Raw genomic sequence first — 24113 nt, forward strand, 5'->3', positions numbered from 1 at the left:
AGATTTGGATGTGGTAAAAACATCACCACCATCCACTTGCTCACTAGATTCTACTGTGTTGGCTTCCTTCATTGTTTTTTTTTAATAAAAAAAAAATTTCTCCCTTTTGGGCCTTAGGATTCCTACAATCCTTTTTTTCATATGCCCTTGTCTCTCATAATTTCAGCAGTTAATCTTCTCCTTGCCCTTAGACTTAGACTGTGAACGTGAGTTCCCCTTCTCCCACTCAAAATTTCTTCCCCTCACTACCAATGCATCCGTAAAGGAACCATTGTCATTGTCCTTCTTTCTCAACTACTTCGATTGAAAGGTTGAGATGATAGTTTTGACATTTATAGTCTCCCTACTATAGCACATGGTGTCTAAGAAGTTATTGTAAGACTCTGGAAGAGAGTTCAAAATAATTAGGGGCATGATCTTCCTCGTCAATCTTCACTTCCACATTGATTAATTTGCAAAGTATTTGATTAAATATATTAATGTGATCATTAATATTATACCCTTCTCACATCTTCATATTATAGAATTACTTCTTCATATACAGATAATTCGACAATAATTTGCCATGTACAAGTTTTCTAACTTCGTCCAAAGTCTTGCGGTGGTCTTTTAATCAAAGACATTATACAGAACCTCATCGGATAGGAATAACTAAATTGATTTTTTTCTCTTTATTTAATTCCTCTCACTCTTCATCGCTCATAGACGCAGGACACTTCTCTATACTAAGGAGTACATGTTGCAACCCTTACTGAACTAAAAGCCTTCTAATATTCACCTTCAATAATTTAAAGTTATTTTTACCGGTGAACCTTTAAGTTTCATACTTAATGTTCGATCATTTTATCAAAATATTTTAGATTCAAATGTGAATCCCAACATTAGCTTTAATACCACTTGTCGGGAATCTGCAGAAGCAAACTCTGAATTTAAATCAAACAATCGAAAGATAAACGTAACAAAGCATGCACAAAGGACATGAATTTTACGTGAAAAAACCCTCACTAAAAAATAAAATAAAATAACCATGGCACAAAACTACATTGATTACTATGAAAATGAAAAGTACAATAGATAAATGAGCTTACAATTCAGAAAACCATCGTTTTTTCCTCTCCAAACCCTAAAAACATTTTAGCCCTAATTGTTCTCTCATAATCCCGCAATTACACCTATATATGTAACATAACACCTAAAATAAAAAAAACTAATCACACAATTATGCAAAACTGCGCGTGCCATCGATCTACGCATCAATCGAGCAGTCCTTGATCAATCGAGCCCCGCATGTTCGATATCTTGAAAATGCTCAAAAATGTTAGAGAGTTTTCAAGTATTTTCAATCGCTCGAGCCTCTAGATCAATCAACCGAACCTATCCAAAACTATCCAAAGACCAATCTGTATAATTCAGAGCTTACTCGTTCAATCAACCAAGTTGGTCCGTCATTCGAGACCCCACATTGAAGACATCAAACAACACTTCCAGCCATGGAATAAATAACAACATTCAAAGTAAATGATTTTAGCACCCGAGGCAAAATTAGAAAATGAGTCAAATCTTCAACTTTCATTTATTTCCTTATATTGTATTTAAGGGCATATTTCAGCCAGAAAGAAACTGATTACAATGACCCTTTGCACTCACACAAAAACAAAGACCACTTACATTCCTCTCTCCCCCAACAATAACACAAACCATTTCATGGGTGGGTGACAAACCATGCCCACCTCACACCATGTTTGACTGTCCACATTACAAACACACACATCCAAATCTTACTGTAGAATAAGGACTCTCAAGATATCATAACTCTTTACACCACCTTTATGGTGTAAACACTAGGACACTTGGGCCCACAACAATACAACAAGATGAAAAGGGGCCCATTTAAAAAAAGGGCCCACCTTAATACATCATGACTATATATTTAATCTATATAGGCTGTCGAAGACTTGCACTAAAAAAAGATGATAAGTCACTTCTAAAGTTAGAGGTAAGAGGGGCTACATTTGACGGTGGATCATATGGTATTCTAGCTGAGTATGGGAGACAATACTCATTAATACATCCACCATGCACATGGATTCATCCCTTGTAAATCTAGACCGTCCAAATAGTGGGCCTTACTGTAAATGAGCCCACCCAAAAAACCAACTGATCAGAAAATGATCATGGTAAACAAAGTAAGCTAAACGTGCAAAATCAATTATTATAAACCTCCGATCGGTGTTGCTTTTGGGTTGTGACCCATATTCCGAACGGTCTAGATCGACAAACGTGTACGCCATGTGTTAGTTGGAAGTGACCATGAACATGTCCCACCATATTCTGTTGTTAGTTATGAGCAGTTGGGTTTATTCGAACTGTCCTCCACTGTAGGTCTGACCAAAGGCCCAGTTAGGGGGAGCCACGTTGGAGGAGATTACAGAGCGGCCGTCGCTTGTGGTGACCTTGAAAGAGAGGGATTGGCCGTCGAGCTTGCTGTTGCTCTGCCAGTTCTGGCCCCAGTTCCAGGACATGGGCTGCCAACCAGTGTTAGAGCCTTTGATGGAGACAGACACAACATCACCAGCACCACCCACGTTGCTGATCAGGACCAGGTTGAAGTAAGTGTGGCCGTTGATGGTGAATCTGATGCCACCTCTCTTCTTGCATGTGACCCTGAAAAGGAGGAAGAAAATAGAATAAGATGGAAATAAAATAGAGATACAAAGAGAGAGAGAGAGAGAGAGAGAGAGAGAGAGAGAGAGAGAGAGAGAGAGAAGCAAAGGGTCGTTGGGAAAGGCTGCTTAGATATTCCTCTTTGGACTTTGGTGCTTGAATGTGTACATGTACATTGACATGCATTCATGTTTGTATCTATACATAGGAATTTTTATACACATCTTTGAGTGTTTTGGGGCTAGGAGAGGAGCGTTTGGAGGATGATTGGAGTTGGGGATGGTTAGAGAGTAGGGAGAGGAGGTTTTGCCCTTTGGTGTTTAAATGCATAGGGTTAAAAAGGGTCTTTGTGGCTTAACAGGAATTACCAAGCTGGTTTTTTTAAAGCTAGCATTTGGGTTTTGGAGTTGAAACTTGGTAAAATCAAGAAATGAAATAAAAGGGAAAGGTTGTTTTCAGATTGGGGATTAATCAGCTCTAGGAGACGGGGTCTTTTAGGCTTTAGACATTTGAAAAATGAAGAGCAAACACAATGATGAGCTTTATAGATTCTTTCAATACCTTCTGTACTGAACCGGCACTATTCCTGCCTTGTACTTGGCTATGCTTTGGAAAACTGGCTCAGAGAGATCAAAGTGATGTTGGGGGGGATTGCACCATCCTCCTGCATTGTTTGGGAGGGCATTGTTTGGTGGGCAGAAGTTGGTTGCAGTGATCGTGATTGATCCTGGCAGGCACCATTGCAGATCATTTACGCATTTGATCTCATAGCAAGCTCCACAGCTCAGGCCATTGTTGAAAAGTGCAGTACTCAGGGCAGCTGTATTAGTACCATACCCCTGACTATATAGATTTCCATATCCACAAGCTCCTCCTGTAATGGAAAGAAGAACAAGAATAGATCAGAAGGAGAGGTTTTGAGAAGAAGGAGAAGAAAAAGATGAGATTATGATGGGTTTTTGAGATTACCCATTGTGCCAGAAGCATCACCACCTCCATAGAAAGTGGCATGGGCACTAGACCATCCGCCGCCTTGGCCGTGAACAGACCTGAACATGGTGAGAAGGGCTACTAGAGAAAACCCAATAAACTCCATGTCCTGAAAAAAAAAAAAAAAAAACCATTTGAGATATCAGTGTTTGTGAGATGAAGAAATCAAGAAAATATATATGTGGAAAATTTTAAGGAAAGAAGATTTGAAGGGAAGATGGGGTGGGGCTTACAAGGCCTGAAACAAAGAGCCAGCCACCCAAGAGGAGGAAATGGGTAAGAGAAGGTGAGGAAAATGGGAGGGAAAGGAAGGTATATTTATAGATGTGGAGGTAGTAAATGGGGAAGATAGATAAACTATTTTAAATTGGGCAAATGGAAGTAATGAAACTGTGAGAGAACAGTATCCTAACAGCTAACTGAAACTAAACTGTTCAGGTCCCAACAATAGAAACAGAAAACCACCAATGATATGTGGTGGTGTTTTTATTTTTATTTTTGAATATCCTATCTCCTTTTAAACTACTGTGTAGACTTTGACCTATTCGACTCCATGTGCTGATTTTGGAGGTGGTAAAAATAGAGGTGTGGTTTTCTTTGGTGGGAATTGATAGTTACACCCTCAAAATTTGAAACATGGACTGATTTTTTTCTAGTTTTGGTATTAGAAGGGTACAAGCTTGCAGTATTCTATTGCAAAAAGTAGAAGAAAAGTGGGTGTTTGTATTAAAAAAGTGGGTGTAAATAGTTTCTCCCATTTGGGTTTCCTTATTACATCCTGAGGATTTTATCCTCTAAAGATTGGTAGGGGACCATATGGGAAACAACAGCCCTAAAATGTGGAGGGAGATGGATTACCATGATGGTTCACCACCATGTTGAAACTGGTGGTAACTCATCCTCTTCACATTTGGCACTCATGTATGGCTATCTAGACCGTCCAAATCATCAACTGATGGCTATCAAGTGGATGGTTAAAAGAGTATTCCACATTCCAAGAGCGAAATCAGATGGTTACTAGCAATTTATGGGTTGCTACTTGATCATGTGATGAAAGGGGAGTTCTTGAAGAAATTTTCATACTAAAAAAAATTTCTATCTCAACTGAACTAGATGAATGATTATCTTAAGAGATTAGCTTTTTAACTTCACTATAAAATATAGTTTGAGTCTTCCCTTTGAATACAAAGCCTGGTCTTGCAATTAATCAATCACATTAAGAACTAGAGAAAAGAATCTCAGTCTACTAATTCACATTAATTAGATTAATTGGTTCGAGTGTATCGAGCATATCATCGGTCTGTGGTACGAGCAAGAAGCACGTTTTTTATTTTTTATTTTTGGAATTATTTATAAGATTTTCATTTCTGCAATTTTTATATCTACTGATGCCTTCAACTAGCACATGGGTTATGGGTTTTTCCTTTGACTTCAGCCAAAAGAAAAAAAAAAAAATTTAATACTTTGGCCGACTGTGACGATCCCCACACATGCATGTGATCACCGTTCCTGGGTGACACATGTATGTTGAATTAAATAGCTCTAAATCATGGGTCCCACTAAATGTGGAACAGTACCCAAAAATCACATGGAATGGATGATGAGTCCTGACTGGTAGACAGGCATTGAATACACAGTTAAAATGAAAATTTGGCAACAGTCCCAATTCTACAAACAAAGGTCCATTGATGAAAGATCAGGGTCATCTAATTAATCTGTTTTTCAGGTTATGTCCCATCTATGTGGGTCCCACTATATGGGCAGTTTGTATTTATCTATATATGTGCACAGTTATAATGCTGGAGTAAATAAGTGTATTCGATTACTAACTACAATTAAGAAAATTCTAGTATGTATTAATGGTGTGAATAGATGTTTGACTTTTGAAACCACCACTGGAACGAGAATCCTCATTAAAAATAATAGCAGATGTGTTTTATACCTCAAATTCAGGATCTACAACGTTTGATCCAAGTGCATCGCATGTGGCAAATCATCCAGCTTCGAAAGCAAGGATGGCAATCAGCTTTCAAACACAGCTCCCTTTACCATATGTTTCACATTTTCATTGTTTACATTTTTCTATTTTCAATATAAATAAATAAATATATATATATATATATATATATATATATATATATATATATATATATATATATATATATATATATATATATATATATAACTATATATAACTTCTCTTTTCAGCACTCTTAGCTGTCCACACCCTCATAATATTCAATTGCTTTCATTTTCAAGAGAATTTTTAATCTTTACATGCTAAAAAAAAATATAAAAAAAATACATTGCTTAGTTAATAAGATAGAACTCTGCCTCTACAAATACAGAGCTGAATTTGCTTGAACTAATAAATTTCAAATTTCCAACTTGAGGTTTTTTTATTTCCTCTCTCACTTTGATCCAGTAATTCCTATTTGATGTTTGACATAGGCACATGGACGCCCGATCCATCCCATAACTGTTAATATTGTGAAAGTGTTGATCAATCCAGACTGACTAATTAATAAACCACCTCATGGATGGATAAATGATCAAAAGCTACCACATTGGATGTTTCTAACCATTTGATCTATTGGCCTTTCCTGGACTGCTGATCTAAACTTTCATTGGCTCATTCAAAAATGATGATCAATTGGATAACTATGAACTTCTGGTCTGGTGTGGTTTACAGGTTCTTGTTCATCAGGAGTGATTCAAGTATTTGGACAGTTCAGATCCATTACCAGATGTCAAGGAAACTTACAAAGGATCAAATCCAGTTTACTAGGATTTGGAATTCTAAAGACATTAGTGATATAGAATCTAGAAAGGATAGAACCCACTTGCCAATATTGTTACCGAAGTGTTTTAACATGATTGTGCTTATGAACGGTAACCATGATCTTTGCTCTACATTTCCTGATCATTTCAATTTTGAGGATTTGATGAATTCTGATTCTTTCCATTCTCGATTCCCATACCCATACTAGGGTAGGATCGCGCCAAACTGCAGCAATCAAGTTTTTGAAGGACTGATGCCAATTACTGAATTTGAGTGGACCCCACTTTGGATATTAAACGTAGGGCCATCATCATCTGTCAACATTCTTCATTTTTTTATTTTTTATTTTTCCTTCTTTTGTAAGGGATCACTTGCAATGCGTTGGGTGATTTTACTCACCTCCCAAGATGAGTTATTAAGAGGCCATGTGGGATTCCTCTTCAACTGCCATAATCTTTCATTAGTGAATTAAGTATTGCTATCATGTGCAATCTCTCTCCACTCATTTCCATCATTTGGCTTGAAGCTGAAGATGTGGACAGAGATGATAGCTTATGTCAAGTGCCACATTATGATATTATCTACTTAGGCTACAGTTAGTGAATGACCACCAAAAGATTTCAAGAGAGATTATTGTGGTATATGCTTTTTAGGGAATTTAAAGAAAATTTCTACTTTTTGGAACTCAATCATCAGATTCAATAGAAAGAAGAATAAAACCCATAACCCATCTCTCATACACATCTATAACCATTGCTTAAACTCCTTCTAAAAGTATTGAGTAAGTAAGAGATCTTGATATTGATTTTGTATTCTTAATGGGGTGATTATTTTCAATAGGAATGCTTTCTATTCATTGGTTTGGAATGCTTGCCTTTGGCATTGTTAATAATTTTAGATCAGTCAAACACATGGGCTTCAGTTGTAAGAATTGGAAAAATAAAAATGTTCAAAGTGGAATTATAAGGTGATGATGCACCAAAGCCCTTTTAGTATCTTGATGCTCAAGTTTGCAAATATAAGGCCTATGGTTTGCAGATCCATACCGATGATCTGAAGGAAAACATAGTGGATAGGTATTGCCCCTAAAAAGACTCCAGATCAGGCAATTCTAACCGCTGGATTAGGGAGAAAATACAACAATGGCTCCAAGTAAAACCCATGAGTGAGATGGATAGGATTGTACAGTTTGGAAAAGTTCATGGGCATTATCCACCCATGGTGCGATGGCCCGATTGTATCAACGGTTTGGATTGCTGAAACTCAATTCCAAATTCTACAAAATGCATGCATAAGTACCCATTTTCCATTATGCAATATGCTATACGAACATAGAAAATAGGTGTATGCAAATCTATAAGGGGTGGACTTAATATCTATCCCCAAAAAGATAATCCTAACCATTCAAGATGAAGAGGTACATGGGTAATTAATAAGTTGCACATGGGATCACATGGCCACTTGAAAGGCTTTAGAATGTCTTGAAACGAAAAGAATATCATCACCTATCTGTGTAGACTGTAACCCTTCATGCCATTTGCTCCATCTCATAATTTATCCAAAGCCTACCTTATCCCATGATTGGTAGTTACTCTAGGAACATACCAAACCCCATGGAATTTGAAAGAGAGTATTATCACCCTATGCGTGTAGACTGTAAACCTTCTTCTTGCCATTTGCTCCATCTCATATTTTATCCAAAGCCCACCCTTATCTCATGATTGGCACTTACTCTAGGAACATACCATACCCCATGGAATTTGAGAGAGAGAGAGAGAGAGAGAGAGTCCTTGTGCGGGTAGGACCACTTGCACACAGGTGCCTACTTGCCTAAACCATGAACAATTGACGCAAGGATGGACATGATGAGGTCGAGCACCGTCTTCCTTAAGGATAACTACTCCTAATCTATGGAGTTTCTCCAGACTCCTCATAAAGATTCTTTGAATCCACGAGGTACAGAAATAAATTCTAATAAAATTTGAAAATAACTTGATTGATCATAAAAATAAGTTTACAACTTTTAGAGAGTTTCATAATCAAACTCCAACTCAAACTCTCTAAAATCATGACTTACTATAAATAGTAAACTTGCTATTTATAAGCAGTCATGATTTCCACTAGACTTCATGGTTTTCGGCCAAAAATAGTAAGTGTCCAATTTGGCCTAAACACTTGTTCCCCTAATTTATCTAAGTCATTTTCATGTTGGGCACGACTCCTAAAACTCAATGGTTATGATCAAACTAAAACTTACTATAAATAGTAAAAATAGAAATAAAATAGACTTTCAACATCGATTTGATGGACTATTGCAAATTCAGTGTGGGCAACCCAACATCGCCAGGTTGGTTGGCTAAAGTAGCTTCTCCTATCCCAAAATCATATATGGTATGTTTAATAACTCATTCCGGTTTGCGAGATATGTCGGTTTTAAGGTTATGATGGTCCAGATCACTTCTGCCTCCGATTGGGCCTCCTCTCATCTTGGTCATGAAATTGTCCGCGACCTGTTCTACATCAGTAATTCATCAAATGAGCACAACCATTGGATGGTGGTGTGCATCCTCCCTTGTGACCGATCGATAAGGACCACTGGCATGAGCATGGTGGGCTAAATCACCTACATTTGGTAGCGGCCTATCATGCGTTGGTAATCCAATCAACAGCTCTGATTTATGGTGGGGTTTCTAGTTTGTACCCTTTGTCTCTCCAAATGGTCATGAACCATAAAATTGTACATGGAGGGTCAGTTAGATTGAAGTATCTAGTCCTCTTGGGAAGGAATGTGAACTAAGAATCTAAGGGTGTTTCATCAAACTAGTCGAGCTTCAGGTCGAGTTAATTAACTTCTTGGGTTGAGTTACTTTCTGAAGACCATTTAACCGATTTAAATAGGAAAAATGGTTTATATTGGCAATCTGTTTTAATGATATATATGGGCATTGAGCTTGATTTCTTACGTGATTAGTGTATCTAACGGCAACTTCAAAGTTTCAGCTTTGCTAGTTTCATTTGCTAAAACATCATTCAGATACCCAATCGAGTCTTGGATTTGACTCAATCCAAGTGGATATTATGTCGTGCTCGTGCTGGGTTTTCAAACTAGACATTGAATAGTCATTGGGTTTAATCCTGAATTAATTCATATGATGTTGCTAAGAATGTAGTTAAACATTATTTTATAGTGGATGTTTTTTGTTAGCTTCTTTTGATAAGTGTGCTTGGTTGAACCCAATATCATGGAATTTCACTGTATAATTCATTATAATCTGTCTGATTATGTAGGAAATTATTGACATGCATATCAAGAAGGGGTGCCGGATGTGCACTCTTTTTTAGAGGGAATAGTAGGTGTCTCATATGGTGCAGTGTATGACTTGCAGTCACCACTAGCCTAAAAAACTCAAAATATATGATCAACTAGACACTTTATGATGTAGAGTCGGTAGCAGACACTTTCATTGTAAAGATGGACTAGAGAAGGCCTAATCGGAGGTGGAAATAATCCAGAGTGTCAAAACCTTAAAACAGTCGTATCTCACAAACAGGGATAGTTTTTCGACATATCATATATGATTTTGGGGTAGGAGAAGCTACTTTAGCCAACCACCCCGCCACGCTAGGTTGCCTATGCCGGATTTGTGAGATTCTATCAAATGGATGGTCAAAAGTCCTTTTTATTTTCGTTTTTACTATAAATAGTAAGTTTTAGTTCGATTATAACTTTTGGTCTTTTGAGTTGTAGGAGTCATGCCCAACATGAAAATGGCTTAGAAAAGTTTAGAGAATAACGTGGTTAGGATAAATTGGACACTTACAATTTTTTGGCCGAAAAACATGAAGTCTAGTAGGAATGGAGAACGTCTATAAATAGTAAGTTTACTATTTATAGTAAGTCATGTTTTTTGGGTGTTGGAGTTGGAGTTTGAGTCTAAAACTTCATCCTAAGTTTGAGCTCATTATTTAAAGGGTTGTAGCCTTTTTTTTTTTTTTTCTTTAAATCATGAATCAATTTATTTCGAATTTATTAGAAATTATTTCTATTTTTTTATATCCCTTGTGGATTCGAGGAAACTCTAGGAGGAGACCAGAGAGCTCCGTGGATTCAGAGTAGTTATTCCCTAAGGAAGACGGTGAACAACCTCATCACGTCCCTCCCTGTGTCACCTTAGGTCCACAATAGATACACAATTGAAGACTCCCCATTCTAACTCATGTGAGTAGTTTGCTACCATTGATTTTAAGTAACAGCCTCAATGACGGAGAAGGAATGAGTAATGCACCCTTCTTTGCCCATAGGTATAGTCTCTACTTTGTGGGATGTTCTCAGATTTTTTTAGATTAATAAGCTCTATTAATTATTACAATGCTCGACCATCTTCACAATCATGGAGATGATGCACTCCATATCGGCCATGACTAAAGTGAAAATAAAACAAAAGAAAGTGAAATTGATTTTCTATTTCTAATACACCAAGATCTTATTACTAGTTAAAAGTTTGAAGCATACAATTTGATAACCATTATTACAGTAAATGAAAAGAAGTATAGCGCGGAGTGTATGAGAAGGAAGATACTGTAGTGGTGAAGTGACAAAAAATAGGATTGTTGTGCAAAGCGCTCGTGTATCCAGGAGATGTGAGAGGGGATACAGGAGATTTCATTATGCTCTTCTTGTAGATGAGATGATTGCGTATACTAAATCATGACCTTACTTCATATAATCTAAACCGTTTGGATGGCTTCGAGTGATTGGGTATGGAGGGTAGTTTGGTCTTATTAGTCCCTACTTCCTTCTTTTTCGTTTTATTTTTGTCTCTTTCATTCACTTTATTTTCTCCATGGGGCCTCCCTACAACTCTTCCTCTAGTCTTTTTTTTTATTATTATGGGAAAGTCCTCTTCTTATAGATGTTCCAATGGAAATCTAATTTCTATCAGGTGCCTAGGTGGCTAGCTCAAGCCTTGATGCTCCGTTTAATTATTGCCATGATAGGTATGTTGGAATTTGGGTTGCACATGTGACCAAAAAAAAAAAGATTTTTATCATCATACTGGATTTGAGCTCCTAAGTATGGTTCACACCTTCAATCTTAGGAGGTCGCATAATAGCTTTTGATTAGAGAATTGGCTCCAGCAGATATCCAATTTCCACCTGCATAGAGAAGTCATTTTGGCCCTATTTTGACATGCAAGAGGTCCCAATGCGGTTGTGGATACCCCCACCTTAAATAGGGGAAATCTATATCACTTGATTTGAATCAATAACGGAAGACAACTACAGGAGTGTATAGATTGCATACCAATCAAATCAGAGTTAATGATTCATCAAGAACAATTCCAAATTTGAGTGTGGTGTAATAGCAAGAATCCAATTCCTACTATCCTTGCTTAGTTCAAATCGTAAGGTTTTCTATTTAAGGAGAACCTTTGAATTTATACTTTGATAGACATCGGAATCCAATTACTGCTTGCAGCAATTGGATTCCTACTTTTATCTCTATAAAAAATAGCTAGGCTCATGATTCATTTTAGCAGAAGTTAGCAAAAATTGGTGGAGCATAAGGGCTTGAAGCGACAGGAAAAAGAGAAATAAAAGAAAGGAAAAGAGAGGAAAAGAGAGTAAAAAGGAGAAAGAAAAGAAGATATTCAAGCTTCCCCATGGTTCAAACCAAGCAAAGTAGAGGCTAAGTTTGAGATATCTAATCATCCTTGGCATTCAGAGTTTCTGGTATATCGAATTTTTCCTCACATATCCAGACATACCGTTATCATCCACAATAACCAGTCACATCTCACTTGCATTTGCATCTAATGCAATTTTCTTTCCTTTTTATTTTTCTTTTGTACAATGATTGTCTTCCCAATCATCATCATTGTTGAGCACTCCATCTCCATAGTCATGATTGTTGTTGAGTAGGTTTTACTTTCTGTTTATATTTCTAGAACTTCAGTACTCTCAAAGAAAATCTCAAATCCCATAAAGTAGATAATGTACTTTTTTCTGTTAGCTTGTTAGTACACAATGCTGTCAGTTCACACTTCACTGTTAGCCACCCCCACTTAGGAATCATACCAAGACCTCAGTGTTGAAACGAGGTATCTTTCACTCAGCCTACCACTTGAGCTATGGATCAAGGTGTAAGTAGATAATGTACTTCAATACAAGACGAATGGTGACTAACCCCTTCCTTCTTCCTTAGTAAGGTCCTTACCTAGAATTTTCAATCATAAACCAATTGGAGGAGTCATTCTAGTTGGGAATTCTTTGATTCCCCAGCTAATAACAATATACGGTGTCTAGCTAACAATAGATTTTGAGCTTTACTGGCTAGTGGCAACTCCAAATCAATCATACCATTTTCTCGAGTCAATACCCCACCTTTCACCCCAGTCAACCTCGGGAGATGCACTGCGCTTAGGAAAGTGCATTATAGATTTTGGCAACCCTACAAGGGATTGTGGGCTAGCCACTAGCCAAGGCCAACTCGAAACATGAGATTTTGAATTTTCTTTGGGAAACTTTATTGTTAGTCCATTTACATTTTCAATATATTACATTCATGCAATTTATATTAATTCGTCTTTTAATTTCAATACTTTTATTTCCTTTTCTTGGGAGTTCTTGAACCACTAGGATCCATATCTCGAGCACCACTTGCCATATAGGATCCTATCGAAGCCTATAGGGGATTTCTCTATGATCTTATTTTTTATAACTAAGGTGCGAACTTTATTTCATGTATTCTTTCATCACATTCATATTCAATTGATCACACATTCAAACCAAATCATTATTAAATCATCCAAAGTATAATAATTAAAACTTTAACTTTAAAGTAAGCTCTATAAATATAAAATCCAACTAATCTGCTACTACTAATTATCTTCTCTTAACTTTCACTATAAGTTCATTACAAGTTTCTAAATAATTAAAGAAATAGTCATCCAAATATTCTTCTTCCACTGCTCTTCCCTTCTTGTAAACTTATATGAGCAATCAAATTGGGTGAGTTGAATACCCATTGAGATCATATCCACCACAATTTTGAAATAGACACGAAGATAACATGGAAACTACAAATCAATAGATAATAAAATGTGACTCCATGATGCATGATTTTATTCATAATGTAATAAGTATGATGTTGTGATGCATGAATCATCCAAGAAGTATAGTCAAGGTAACCCCCACTCAATAATGCCACAAAAATAATGCAATTCATCCTTGATATGTACTCAAAGAAAAACCAACTCGATAATTACATCGAAATATGCAAACCATCCTTAATAAGTAGTCAAGGGAACCCGCGCTTGATAATCTCACTGAAACAAATCATTCTTGCTATGTAAATAACTTGAACTAAAAGAAGAGGAATCAAACCAAATGGAGGGTCACTCACATGTTCTTCATCGATGGTTTAGCTCGAACCCGACCCAATTAAGCATGAACTCTGCTTGACCTAGCCCTAAGTCTAGAATCAATTCTCTCTCTCTCTCTCTCTCTCTCTCTCTCTCTCTCTCTCTCTCTCTCTCTCTCTCTCTCTCTCTCTCTCTCTCTCTCTCTCTCTCTCTCTCTCTCTCTCTCTCTCCCCCCCCCCCCTTCTCTTAGCCACATCCATCTATTGGTGATGGACTCAACTGGATGCTAGACTCAATGTAAACTTACTGACTAGCGGGTTGCTCTCTCTCTCTCTCTCTCTCTCTCTCTCTCTCTCTCTCTCTCTCTCTCTCTCTCTCTCTTGTAGTTTAACTCTCTCAACATATGAGGTTTATATAGCCTCTCTCAAACTTCCTTTGTTCCAAAAATCATAACTGATTGAGTTCTTACGTCGGGTTACAACTGTAATTCTCCAACGATGAGTTTTCATTTGTTTTTTTAACTGATCATGTTGCCACAATTTTGGGATTATGACTGATCTTAGTTGAAAACCTGAGATCATATGTTGATCAGATGGCCCACATGATGCATGTTTTGGATTTTGAATCGAGGTTGACAAGATGATCGATGATGGTCATTTCTTGGCGATGAAGATGGATACTCTTTAATAGTGGATTTCAACTTGTCAGATATTTCTTTGCTCTAATGCTTCTAGATGGTGTAGACTCATCCTATGGAGCATGGGGACATGCAAAATCAAAGGTCATGATCATTTTAGTTGGTGGCTCACGCGAGAGGAGTTTTCTCTTCCACCACCACTCACGACTAAGAGAAATTTGGCCCTAAACATGGTTGGCGAAATTCCTTTCAATCCATTGCATAGGGAGGTGTGGAAATGAATGGTTGTGATCATTAATTTCAAACCCAACAGTTTGTCAATTCATAGATCCCTAGCTAAAGGAAGAGAATCATGGTCGAGTTTGGATGGTAATTTGGTCGCCACGTGAAAATTGTTCTCCTGGTAGTGACGAAGTTACGACTGTTAACTTCAATTCTCAAAATCGGATAGTTGTGCTGTCACGCCCCAAATTCAAGTTTCTAACGCCCATTCGCCGTAACTCGAATCCGGTGCCAACAACATCCGTGGTACCCCGATTTTGATTCCTAGCTTATGCCATGATCCAAAAACGGAATCCCACAAGGAGGATTTTTTGCAAAACTATGAAACTGAGCATAATTCAAGGAACTCCACAAATATCTTACATATTCATTAAATGATAGTTCAAGGTACAACGTTGGTGAAATCAATACAAAATATCTAAAAACATAAACAAAGAGCATGCCCCAGCATCACCAACAATTGCCTTCTATAGTAACACCTGCACATAAACAATGTGCTAAGCTTTTTATGAAGCTTACTAAAGCATGCATGTGTGTGCGCAATGCGTGTAACAAATATACAAATATCAAAGTAAGTAAAAATGATGGAGGTCAACCATACAACTAGTCATACCAAGGCTATACAATATATGTTATGAGAAAATGTGAGCGAGGTATGTTATCATAATAAACGTGATACAAGAACAAAAGGGTGTATGATGAATAATCAAGTCATGATGCGTAGTATCGCACACTAGTAGGGGTCTCGCACATAGGGCTATAACACATGTTAGTCACATACCTAATATGTGAAATAATTCCAGGATGATAGACTTCTGATCCTGAATAGTCCAGAAGTTCCATTTGACCGTTGTTGTACAAGCATATTGGGATTCGAGCTGCCCGTGTGGTGGTAAAAATTCAATTTATACCACAGTATTGAGTTTAAGCCCTTGGGCATGGTTCAGACCCTGGATCTTTAGAGGCCGCATGGCAACTTCTAATTGGAGAAATATTAGCTCAAGCGGAAATCTATTTTTATTTTTATTTTCTTGCATAAAAAGGTCATTTGGGCCTTATTTTGACATTTAGATGATTCCAATGTAGCCTTGGGGTAGTTTAGATTAGTTTAGGAGAGTATTTGAAGAAATTTTGAGGGCTAGACTTTGATAGAGTTTTAAGGGCACATGTTCATTAGGTGTAGAGTTCAATTAGCTATAAGATTTTAGGGTTTCGATTTCTAGTTTGGGTTTAGGTTTTTAGGTTTTAGGTTAGGGTTTTGGTATGTATATAGACTCCCTGCAATTAGTCACTCCATTTTGGGTGTGGGGTGTCTATAGAAATATCATGATATTTCATAAATTTTTGTACAACCAAACACACCCTATTGTAAGTGCCCATATGGCTTAGATTTGGGTCTTGGGCTCATGACTATTGAAAGTATTATTAAGGAACTATGGGCATGCTTAGGGTGAGCATTCACGCAGGCTTCCCTCAAGTGTGTGGATGGATCGTGGACTCAGAGTATGATGATGTTGACTTGGAGTCACCACTAGCCAATAGAACTTGGAATCTATGGCTGTGTAAACATTTTAGAACTGCTATGGGTTAGGGAGTCAAAGACTCCCCAACTCATGTGACTCTTGCAACTGGTTTGTGGCTAGAAATTATGGGTAAGGGCCTTGGTGATGAAGAAGGAAGGGGTTAAGCACCTTTCTTTTCATGCACACTTGTGCAGTCTCCACTTTATGGGTTTTGAAATTTTTTGGGATTTCCTTCTCTTTGCAATTGAGATTGCGATTGCAGGAAGAGAGCGCTAAACATCAACCTAGATCTCAAAGAAAATGAAGAAAAGATTAAATAAAATAAGTATGATCACGATCATGAAAATAGGGTGATCAACCTCAATCCTAATTGAGGAATCAGCTACTATAAAAATAAAGGAAATATTAAACTAATATAGCTCTACTACAATCATAATCAATCGTCAAGACAAAGCACTCAACTCAATTATAATCGAGGAAGTTATTATAAATAAAAGACAAGAAAAAATGAGAACTGAACTCCCGATTTCTAATGCACTAGGATCCGTGGTTACAATAAGGCACAACGCATACTTTGAGAAGTTGGGTAAAAGTAAAGAAAAGATATGCAAGAGAGTGAATGAGAAAGGAGATGTTATAGCGTTAATAAAAGTGGGCTGCCGTTGTAGAACCGCATGGAGTGACTGCATGCTGTGTGAGAGAGGAAAAGAGAGACCCAACACTCTTTGTGAAAGAAATGGTTGGATATCTCAAATCCTCAGTTCTACTCCGTTGAATCTGGACCGTTGAAGAGGTTCAAATCGACTGGAAATTAGGTTTAAATGATTTGGATATATGGTTGTGATGGGTGGCGAGGTTAGCACCTCTCTTTTTCTCTCTCTCTTTTTTCTTCTCTCCCTTCTCTCTTTCACTCTTCTCCTTCTCCTCTCTTTTCTTTCCTCTCTCTTTTCTCTATCTTTTCTCTTGTTTCTTCTCTCTCCCCCTTGGTGTCTCTGATCACTCCTTCAGGTGAAGGGGTGGGCTCTGTTTATAGAGGAGCCAGTGAGGGTCTGATTCCCTCTCATGGAATGTAACTCGAACCCCGAGCCATTCTTCAACTGTGTTTGTGATGGAGGATCTAACATTCAAGTTACCAGGCTCAAATTTTAATGTGCAACTCTCACAGAGGAACCAACAAAGCCACGTGGCATGTTCTGATTGAAAAACTGTACCATTGAAATTGGATTTCTAATTGTACAGTCTGCAGCGAGCAATCTGATAAAATGCCCATATCTGTCGTTATATGTTCAGTTTCAGTGATCTTAGGTTCATTGAAAAAATAATCAAATAATCTTTCCAACAAACTATTAATTATAGCCATTGGACATCATTTGACCTGAAAATGTGGGCCCAAATTAATCGGTGATACGATCCTCTATTGTCCACTTGATCAACTGCATCCATCTTGGATAACTTGAACTCTAGGGTTTCAATTCCAGGTTCTAAGATTTCAAGGAATTTGAGCGTTAGGGTTTCTAATATTCAGGTTTTGATCCTTAGATCGTGGTCCAATTCTGACGTGGCTGATCATCTCATTTCAGGTGGGGTGTCTACAGGAACCTAGACTAGATTGAGTTGCTATCATGGCTTTAGCCCTGATAACCAACACATTAAAACAAAAACTTTGATGGGGTTCGAGTCCTTGCCGTGGTAATAGAATCCTAGGAGTTTCAACACCAGGTCTTGGTTTTGAGTTCTCATAGGTGGTGAAATCCCACTAAGGAGTGAGTGCCTGAGTCACCCCCAGACTCAAGCAAGTCAGGCCAATTCACCAAATATTAAATCCATGATTCGAATAGTGTTAAAATAAACCGAGATGGGATGACTATCATGTTGAGCCTCTAGGCATATCCAAACTCAGGCCCAGGCCAATTAGTTATCGGGCCTTCATATACTGAAATTCCACCCTAAAGCATTTAAACCTTGGCAACCATCCGGCACAAAGCATGCTCAACATGGAATGGACCCAGGTCAGTCAGCCTACTGTTACCCCCGCCCTTCGGACTTCATCCCATCACCCTTTCTATCTTATTCTAACTTTTAAACATAATTAGTGACATGCTACCTGGTAATTACCAAACCGGGCGAGTTGGGCAATTTTGAGTTGGATTTTTTTGTTTTGTAAGTTGATATTTAAGAAAATCCATTGATTCTTTGGGGGCGGGCTCATTTCAATTCGTCTATATGTTCAACCAAATCATAACTTGGGTTTGCTTAGCAATGGATGAGCGCAATCCTCTAATTAAGATGTTTTCCATTTTCAATTTAGAGAAGTTCCCCAGTATTGAAGATTTTACTTGAATTTGCTAGTTTATACTACAATTAGAAACTGAACCGAATGGACGCAATTAACAAATTATCTTGACTTGACAATAAAATACTGAAAGTAGATTATATAGTCCGGCATATCGAACTGCAATTTAACTCAATCGAACTGATTTGCAGTTTGGTTGTGATCATGATTAAAGAGTCGATCATCTGAATTCGAGTCGAGACTCAGCAAGTATGAGTGGAATCAGCCTGACTCATTCGAGTCAGGGATGAACAATCATGGTGACTCGTGGTGTCAAACCAGATCTTGTCTAACTGAGTCTAATTTAACTCGGCCTCATCTGAGTCTTAAAACTATTGTAGGGAAAATAGGTCAACCAATGATTAAAGGTCAGGTCAGAACCTTGCACACTTTCCCAGATTGGAAATGACAGTGGATTCGATCCCATACTCAAAACCCGAGCAAGAAGTAAGATCGAACTCTGCATCTTGTCACTAGATCGGAACACTTACTGACCTGCTCAAACACCGAAAAGAGCATTAACCCCGTTGATTGCAAGATCCCCAAAGTTCATCGAGAACATCCCGTCCCGCCGCTCAACTAAGGAGATAGGTCGACATGACCCAGGTCCTCACAACCTAGGTCGTATAGCCTAAGTCAGCGTGGCCCAGGTCGGTATAGGTTAAAGTAGCATGCCACCCCCAGGCCAGGTTGGCCAAGGCCACCTCGGCCTCCCATTGCATATCTCCAATGGTCTCGGATCGCGCCCAATAGAGATGTAATGTCAGTATCCTACTCCGTACCGTTCCTTAGACTCCCGCAGTCCTCCCGATCGAATTCCAGTGACCCGCGACGCGTAGATAGCATTTGCGTATAACCCTAAGTCTCACCTTATCAACCCGAATTGGCTTGACTCGAAACTTATACCCTAGCGACCACAACGTCACCGCGGTTCCAACGACGCGTCTTGCACGCTGATGCGATACTTAGGCAAGGAGTTGTGGGCCCATATATATTCCAAAGAAATGTCGTGTGTTGTGAATTTTAAGAGAAGCTCTACCATCCATCAATCAATCAATCACAAGTCAAGTACACAACTCATCCCTCTCTTACACAAGCCTTACCCAAAGTTAACTCTCTCTCTCTTCACCCATCCCTCTCATCCAAAATTCAACCAAGCCCATACCCTACATATCATTCTTCTCACAACATCCATCCCTCCCATCCCATCTCTCTTACAACACCCTCTCCTCTCTCATTTTTCTCTCCACTCCCAAACAACCAAGGGAGGTGACTGTCCAAGCTTTCTAAGGAGAGAAAAGAGAGAACCCCAAATGTGTCCCACTCCCTACCACCCAATCTCCTATCATAGCCATCCATACTTCATCATCCTCCATCAAAATCAAAGCCAATGAGCTAAGGAAGCCAAGGGACCAAGGAGTGATATAAGTGGGTGACCTTAGGATTTCCATCATTAATATCTATTTGCGGGCCCACATGTGGTGGGACCTATCTTGATGTATGCATGTACATGGAGGAGCTCATAGTGGCGGAGCTCCTCCCATCTCTCTCTCTCTCTCTCTCTCTCTCTCTCTCTCTCTCTCAATTGATCCAGTGTTAATTAACATTTAAGGATTTTCGTTTCCTGTAAAATTTGTACACTAGCCATTTACTTTGTGTCTATCAATGTTTATGATGATGGTTATTATTATTTTTGTAGCCACTTCTTAGAACAATCAGCATTATGTTTTATACTTGGGTGACAGGATAACCTTTCTGCAATTGATATCTAATGATGATTTTTATGAGCACTATTGAAACATGGATTTCAGTTTTTGGGTTCTTGTTTGCATAGCAAGTGGAAAGATCGTATTCCTCTCATAACGACAGTCACTTAGGTTCTTGCGCCAAGATTCAAATTATGGAAAGCGTAATGATTGCTTAGTGGATTCCATCCTTTTCTTTGCTATCCACACAATAAAAATTGTCACATCAAAGGAAAACTATTTTTCTGTTCCATTGTTTGGCATGGAATCCCTATTATCCAAACATGACCTTATATTTATGTCTGAGTCTGACAGTAAGCAGCTTGGTCCCAGGTTTCATCTTGAAGGCTAGGCTCGGACAGATCCAGACCCTATACCTGCCCATTGACAGCCCTACTGAAAACTGTATAAAGAGCTAGATGATGCTTCAATCTGATTGCCTTTTCCGCACTTGTTCAACATGAATATCTGAGCATAATAAGAAAAAAATGAACTAGCAGTTCATGGATGGCCAACCAATGACAATTCTCAAATTCTGCAAATTCTATGCACATCACTAACTACTCATTTCTTGATTCTATAGACTCATTCCTCTGCATCATCTAAAATCGCCCATGCACATCAGCCTTAGCCATGTTTTCATAACCAGGACTTTTGCATTTCCAGAAACTAGAACTCACAATTACCTTTGAACTGCTCATGTGACTGTTGAGAAGTCCAATTTTGCAGACCTTTCATCTCATTTCTTATTGTAAAACGTGCAAGAAATCCATTTGTTGATCACTAGTTCTGGGAATCCATTGGTTGTCTTTGAGTCTGTCTTTTTGTGCATTTTGTTTTGGGGACAAGGTCATCTGTTTGGAATAATTTGTGTCACTCTCTCTCTCTCTCTCTCTCTCTCTCTCTCTCTCTCTCTCTCTCTCTCTCTCTCTCTCTCTCTCTGTATCTTTTATTAGTTTGTTAGAAACACTACAAGTCAATCTAGGACAAGGTAGCAACATATCTCTCTAGTTTGTTGGTCCAACATGGTCATATGAAGGAATCTTATATAAGGAAAGCTTTGAGCTGGTATGCATTTGGTTTATTTTTTATATGCTACTCCTGGAACGTTGGTTTCTTTAATTGGCAGTTTTGAGTTCTTCTCATGGTTCCCAATGCTATCAAGGCATATTTGCTTATGTGCTCTGCTACTTGTCACTGCTTAAGGATGTTGGCTCTCTTCATATTCTTATTATATGTGTCAACCCTTTGTATTTGGAAAACAGAGCCGTATACCAGGGTATACAAAAGGGCAAAAAACTACAATGGGTGAGGCCTAAAGCTCAAGAAGGGTGTGATGTGTCAGATTGGTTCAACATTATGGTACTCCATCAAAACAGGTTAGACATTGTCTTTGAGAGTAACATAGAAGTTAGAACACATGAAAAAAAAAAAGTCTCCTCAACTTAAATTGATTCGTGATGAATATTTTTCATGAGTTGCTAGATGTTTTTAGTGGGAAATTAAATGCTTACCTGAGTAGTTGCTGCTTATAATTGTACATCTGTGCATTGCAGGATCAAGACAAATCCCAAAAATGCGATAAATGAACATTTCCAACCACGATTCTTGGACTTGTGGGACATGAACATGAATGTCTTGTTGATGAGGGTCGAATATTGCATATCAGACCCTAGTTATTACCTGATTTTACGTACATGATAATGTTTAATGTCATATTTTAATTGTGTTTTTGTTGCAGGGAGTAATTAGGAGCGTGGACTGAAAAAGAGTACTACAAGCATGGAATTAATGCTCCGAAGTCACCAAAGCAAGGGACGGACTCCAGAGGACCAAGATTGACTGATTCACATGGCAGGGATCTGAGGAAATCAAGCCATCCACATTAAAGAGGCCTGAAAATGGTCCAAAATGCAAGATCACAGGGTTCCCGCCATCCGATTGGCTCGAAACTTCATACTTACTGGAGGCCATAAATAAACCATAAATATTAAATTTCAGCCATTGGATATCTCGGGAAGTGGCCCAACGGACAATCAACCTCTTGATTCCCTAAGTGGGACCCACCTGCTATCTAGATATGCCTCAACTTTGGATTTAATGCCTTAAATGGGGAGACCAATTAAATGGATAGATTAGATTTCTTAAGAACATCGCAGTGGACCCCACTAGAACAGAGTGTGTATAGTGCACTATTTCTCCAGCTGTGCATAAAAAAAAAGAGTCGGTTAAACTGACTCTTGACCGCGTCATCTGCTCTAAACAAAAATTACCGTTTTCGCTGCTGCGTAATGAACGGACGCTGTCCGTTTTGCGGAAGCCAGTGGGCCACCATCATGGCCCGTAAGAATGATCCAAGCTGTCCATCTTATAGAGGGCCTCGAAAGGATTGAACCCAACTGATATTTTGTGCCCATGTACACACACGTGTGCGCTACAGAGGTCACAAGCGGACTGCCCTGCGACGTTCAAAAAGATCTCAGCGTGATTGCTTCTCTGGGCCATGTCAATGGACATTCAAAACCAACCATTTCAAACTAAAATTTCATCCTGAATCCAATGGACTGGGTGGATTTCCTCGAAAACACTCCTGTGGGGCCAACCGATCACGTCAACACAGTCAGCTTACGCACGTCCATGAAAAACGGATTTTCAGGTGGTTATGGCCCACCATCTTTGATCAAATGGAAGATCTGATCCGTCCATCATATAGCTCAGTCAAAAACGTCCCAAGAGACATTGATTTTACGTACATAATGGAAGGAACATGGGACATGGGAGGCTCTGATTTTTATGCGCAAGAGTTATACACAAATCAGATTTTTATTGTACGAAAGTTCCACCGACTCCAACAGCTATAAAAAGAGCTGAAAAGCTTGGAGAGAGGGGGATCCGGGGAGCAGCAGAAGGGAGAACGAGATCCAGAGCTGGGGAGAGAAGAAAGAGAAGGAAGAGAGAGAGAGAGAGAGAGAGAGAGAGAGAGAGAGGAAGAAAGAAGGGAAGGATGTTCTTATTGTTTAAATTTTATTTTTCCTTCATTACAATTGATTTTATGGATTGCTAATTTCTTGCCTAGGGCGGAGATGAAGCCCCTCATTTGAATAACTCTTGTATGTGTTGAATTCATATAATTTGATTGATTTGTTTCTTTCTCTAGTGTGCTTAACTGAAATTTCTATACTTCTCCATTTTATGAGGTTAACCAAAGTCTAGATGTGGATATTGTTTGGAATCTTATTCTAGGTGCTTATGTCTGACCATGAACAGGTTTCCTATAGAGAAAGAAATAGGAATTACATCTCTTCATGCCTGACCATGGAATGAAAGATGTGATCCTTATGCTTTAAGAGATTATACATTTTGTGTGCCCGACCAAGGACATAGAGTGTGCTTTATTTATAAATATATATCAATCGGAATTAGGGTGAATCAACAAGTAAAAGAAGGGTTAGGATAATTAGGGTTGGATTCAAAAGTCCTAGTGTTCTCCTTGATTGAATTTTGCTCCTTGCTCTCAGTTATTTTCCATAGATTTTTGTTATTAGTTCGCTAAACTATTTGTTGGATTAGTTAAGAAGAATCGTAAAAATTCGAATTGTGACAACTAGTCCTCGTGGGAACGATATCGTAATACGTGCCATATCTACACCTGATTCATATACTTGCAAGTTTAAAATCATTTAAATCAGGTTGGTTTAAATAAAACATCACTTATCGATCCACAGGTATTGCTGATAACATTTTTTTGTTGCCTGTGGATTACTTCCTTCTTATTGCATCTTATTGAGGTTAGC

General features: G+C 38.4%; 1 protein-coding gene across 1 annotated transcript; it reads right to left on the bottom strand.

The window, feature by feature from the left end:
* Window positions 1–1550: 1550 nt before the first annotated feature.
* Window positions 1551–4057, bottom strand: LOC131251170 (expansin-A15-like). Its single transcript, XM_058251721.1, has 4 exons — window positions 3888–4057; window positions 3634–3763; window positions 3226–3538; window positions 1551–2664 (listed from the first exon to the last, which is right to left on the bottom strand). Exons 2-4 carry the CDS (start codon window positions 3758–3760, stop codon window positions 2358–2360), a joined length of 747 nt encoding a protein of 248 aa, XP_058107704.1. The 5' UTR covers window positions 3761–3763; window positions 3888–4057; the 3' UTR covers window positions 1551–2357.
* Between the last annotated feature and the right edge of the window lie 20056 nt (window positions 4058–24113).

The sequence above is a fragment of the Magnolia sinica genome, chromosome 7 (assembly GCF_029962835.1).
Source record: "Magnolia sinica isolate HGM2019 chromosome 7, MsV1, whole genome shotgun sequence".
NCBI lineage: Eukaryota > Viridiplantae > Streptophyta > Magnoliopsida > Magnoliales > Magnoliaceae > Magnolia > Magnolia sinica.

Excerpts from the sequence above, each read along its gene's own strand:
- LOC131251170 (XM_058251721.1), bottom strand. The coding sequence starts at position 3,760 with ATGGAGTTTATTGGGTTTTCTCTAGTAGCCCTTCTCACCATGTTCAGG. Across the intron at positions 3,539-3,633 it reads TGATGCTTCTGGCACAATGG|GAGGAGCTTGTGGATATGGA; the intron begins GTAATCTCAAAA and ends TTTCCATTACAG. Across the intron at positions 2,665-3,225 it reads GTGCCGGTTCAGTACAGAAG|GGTCACATGCAAGAAGAGAG; the intron begins GTATTGAAAGAA and ends CCTCCTTTTCAG.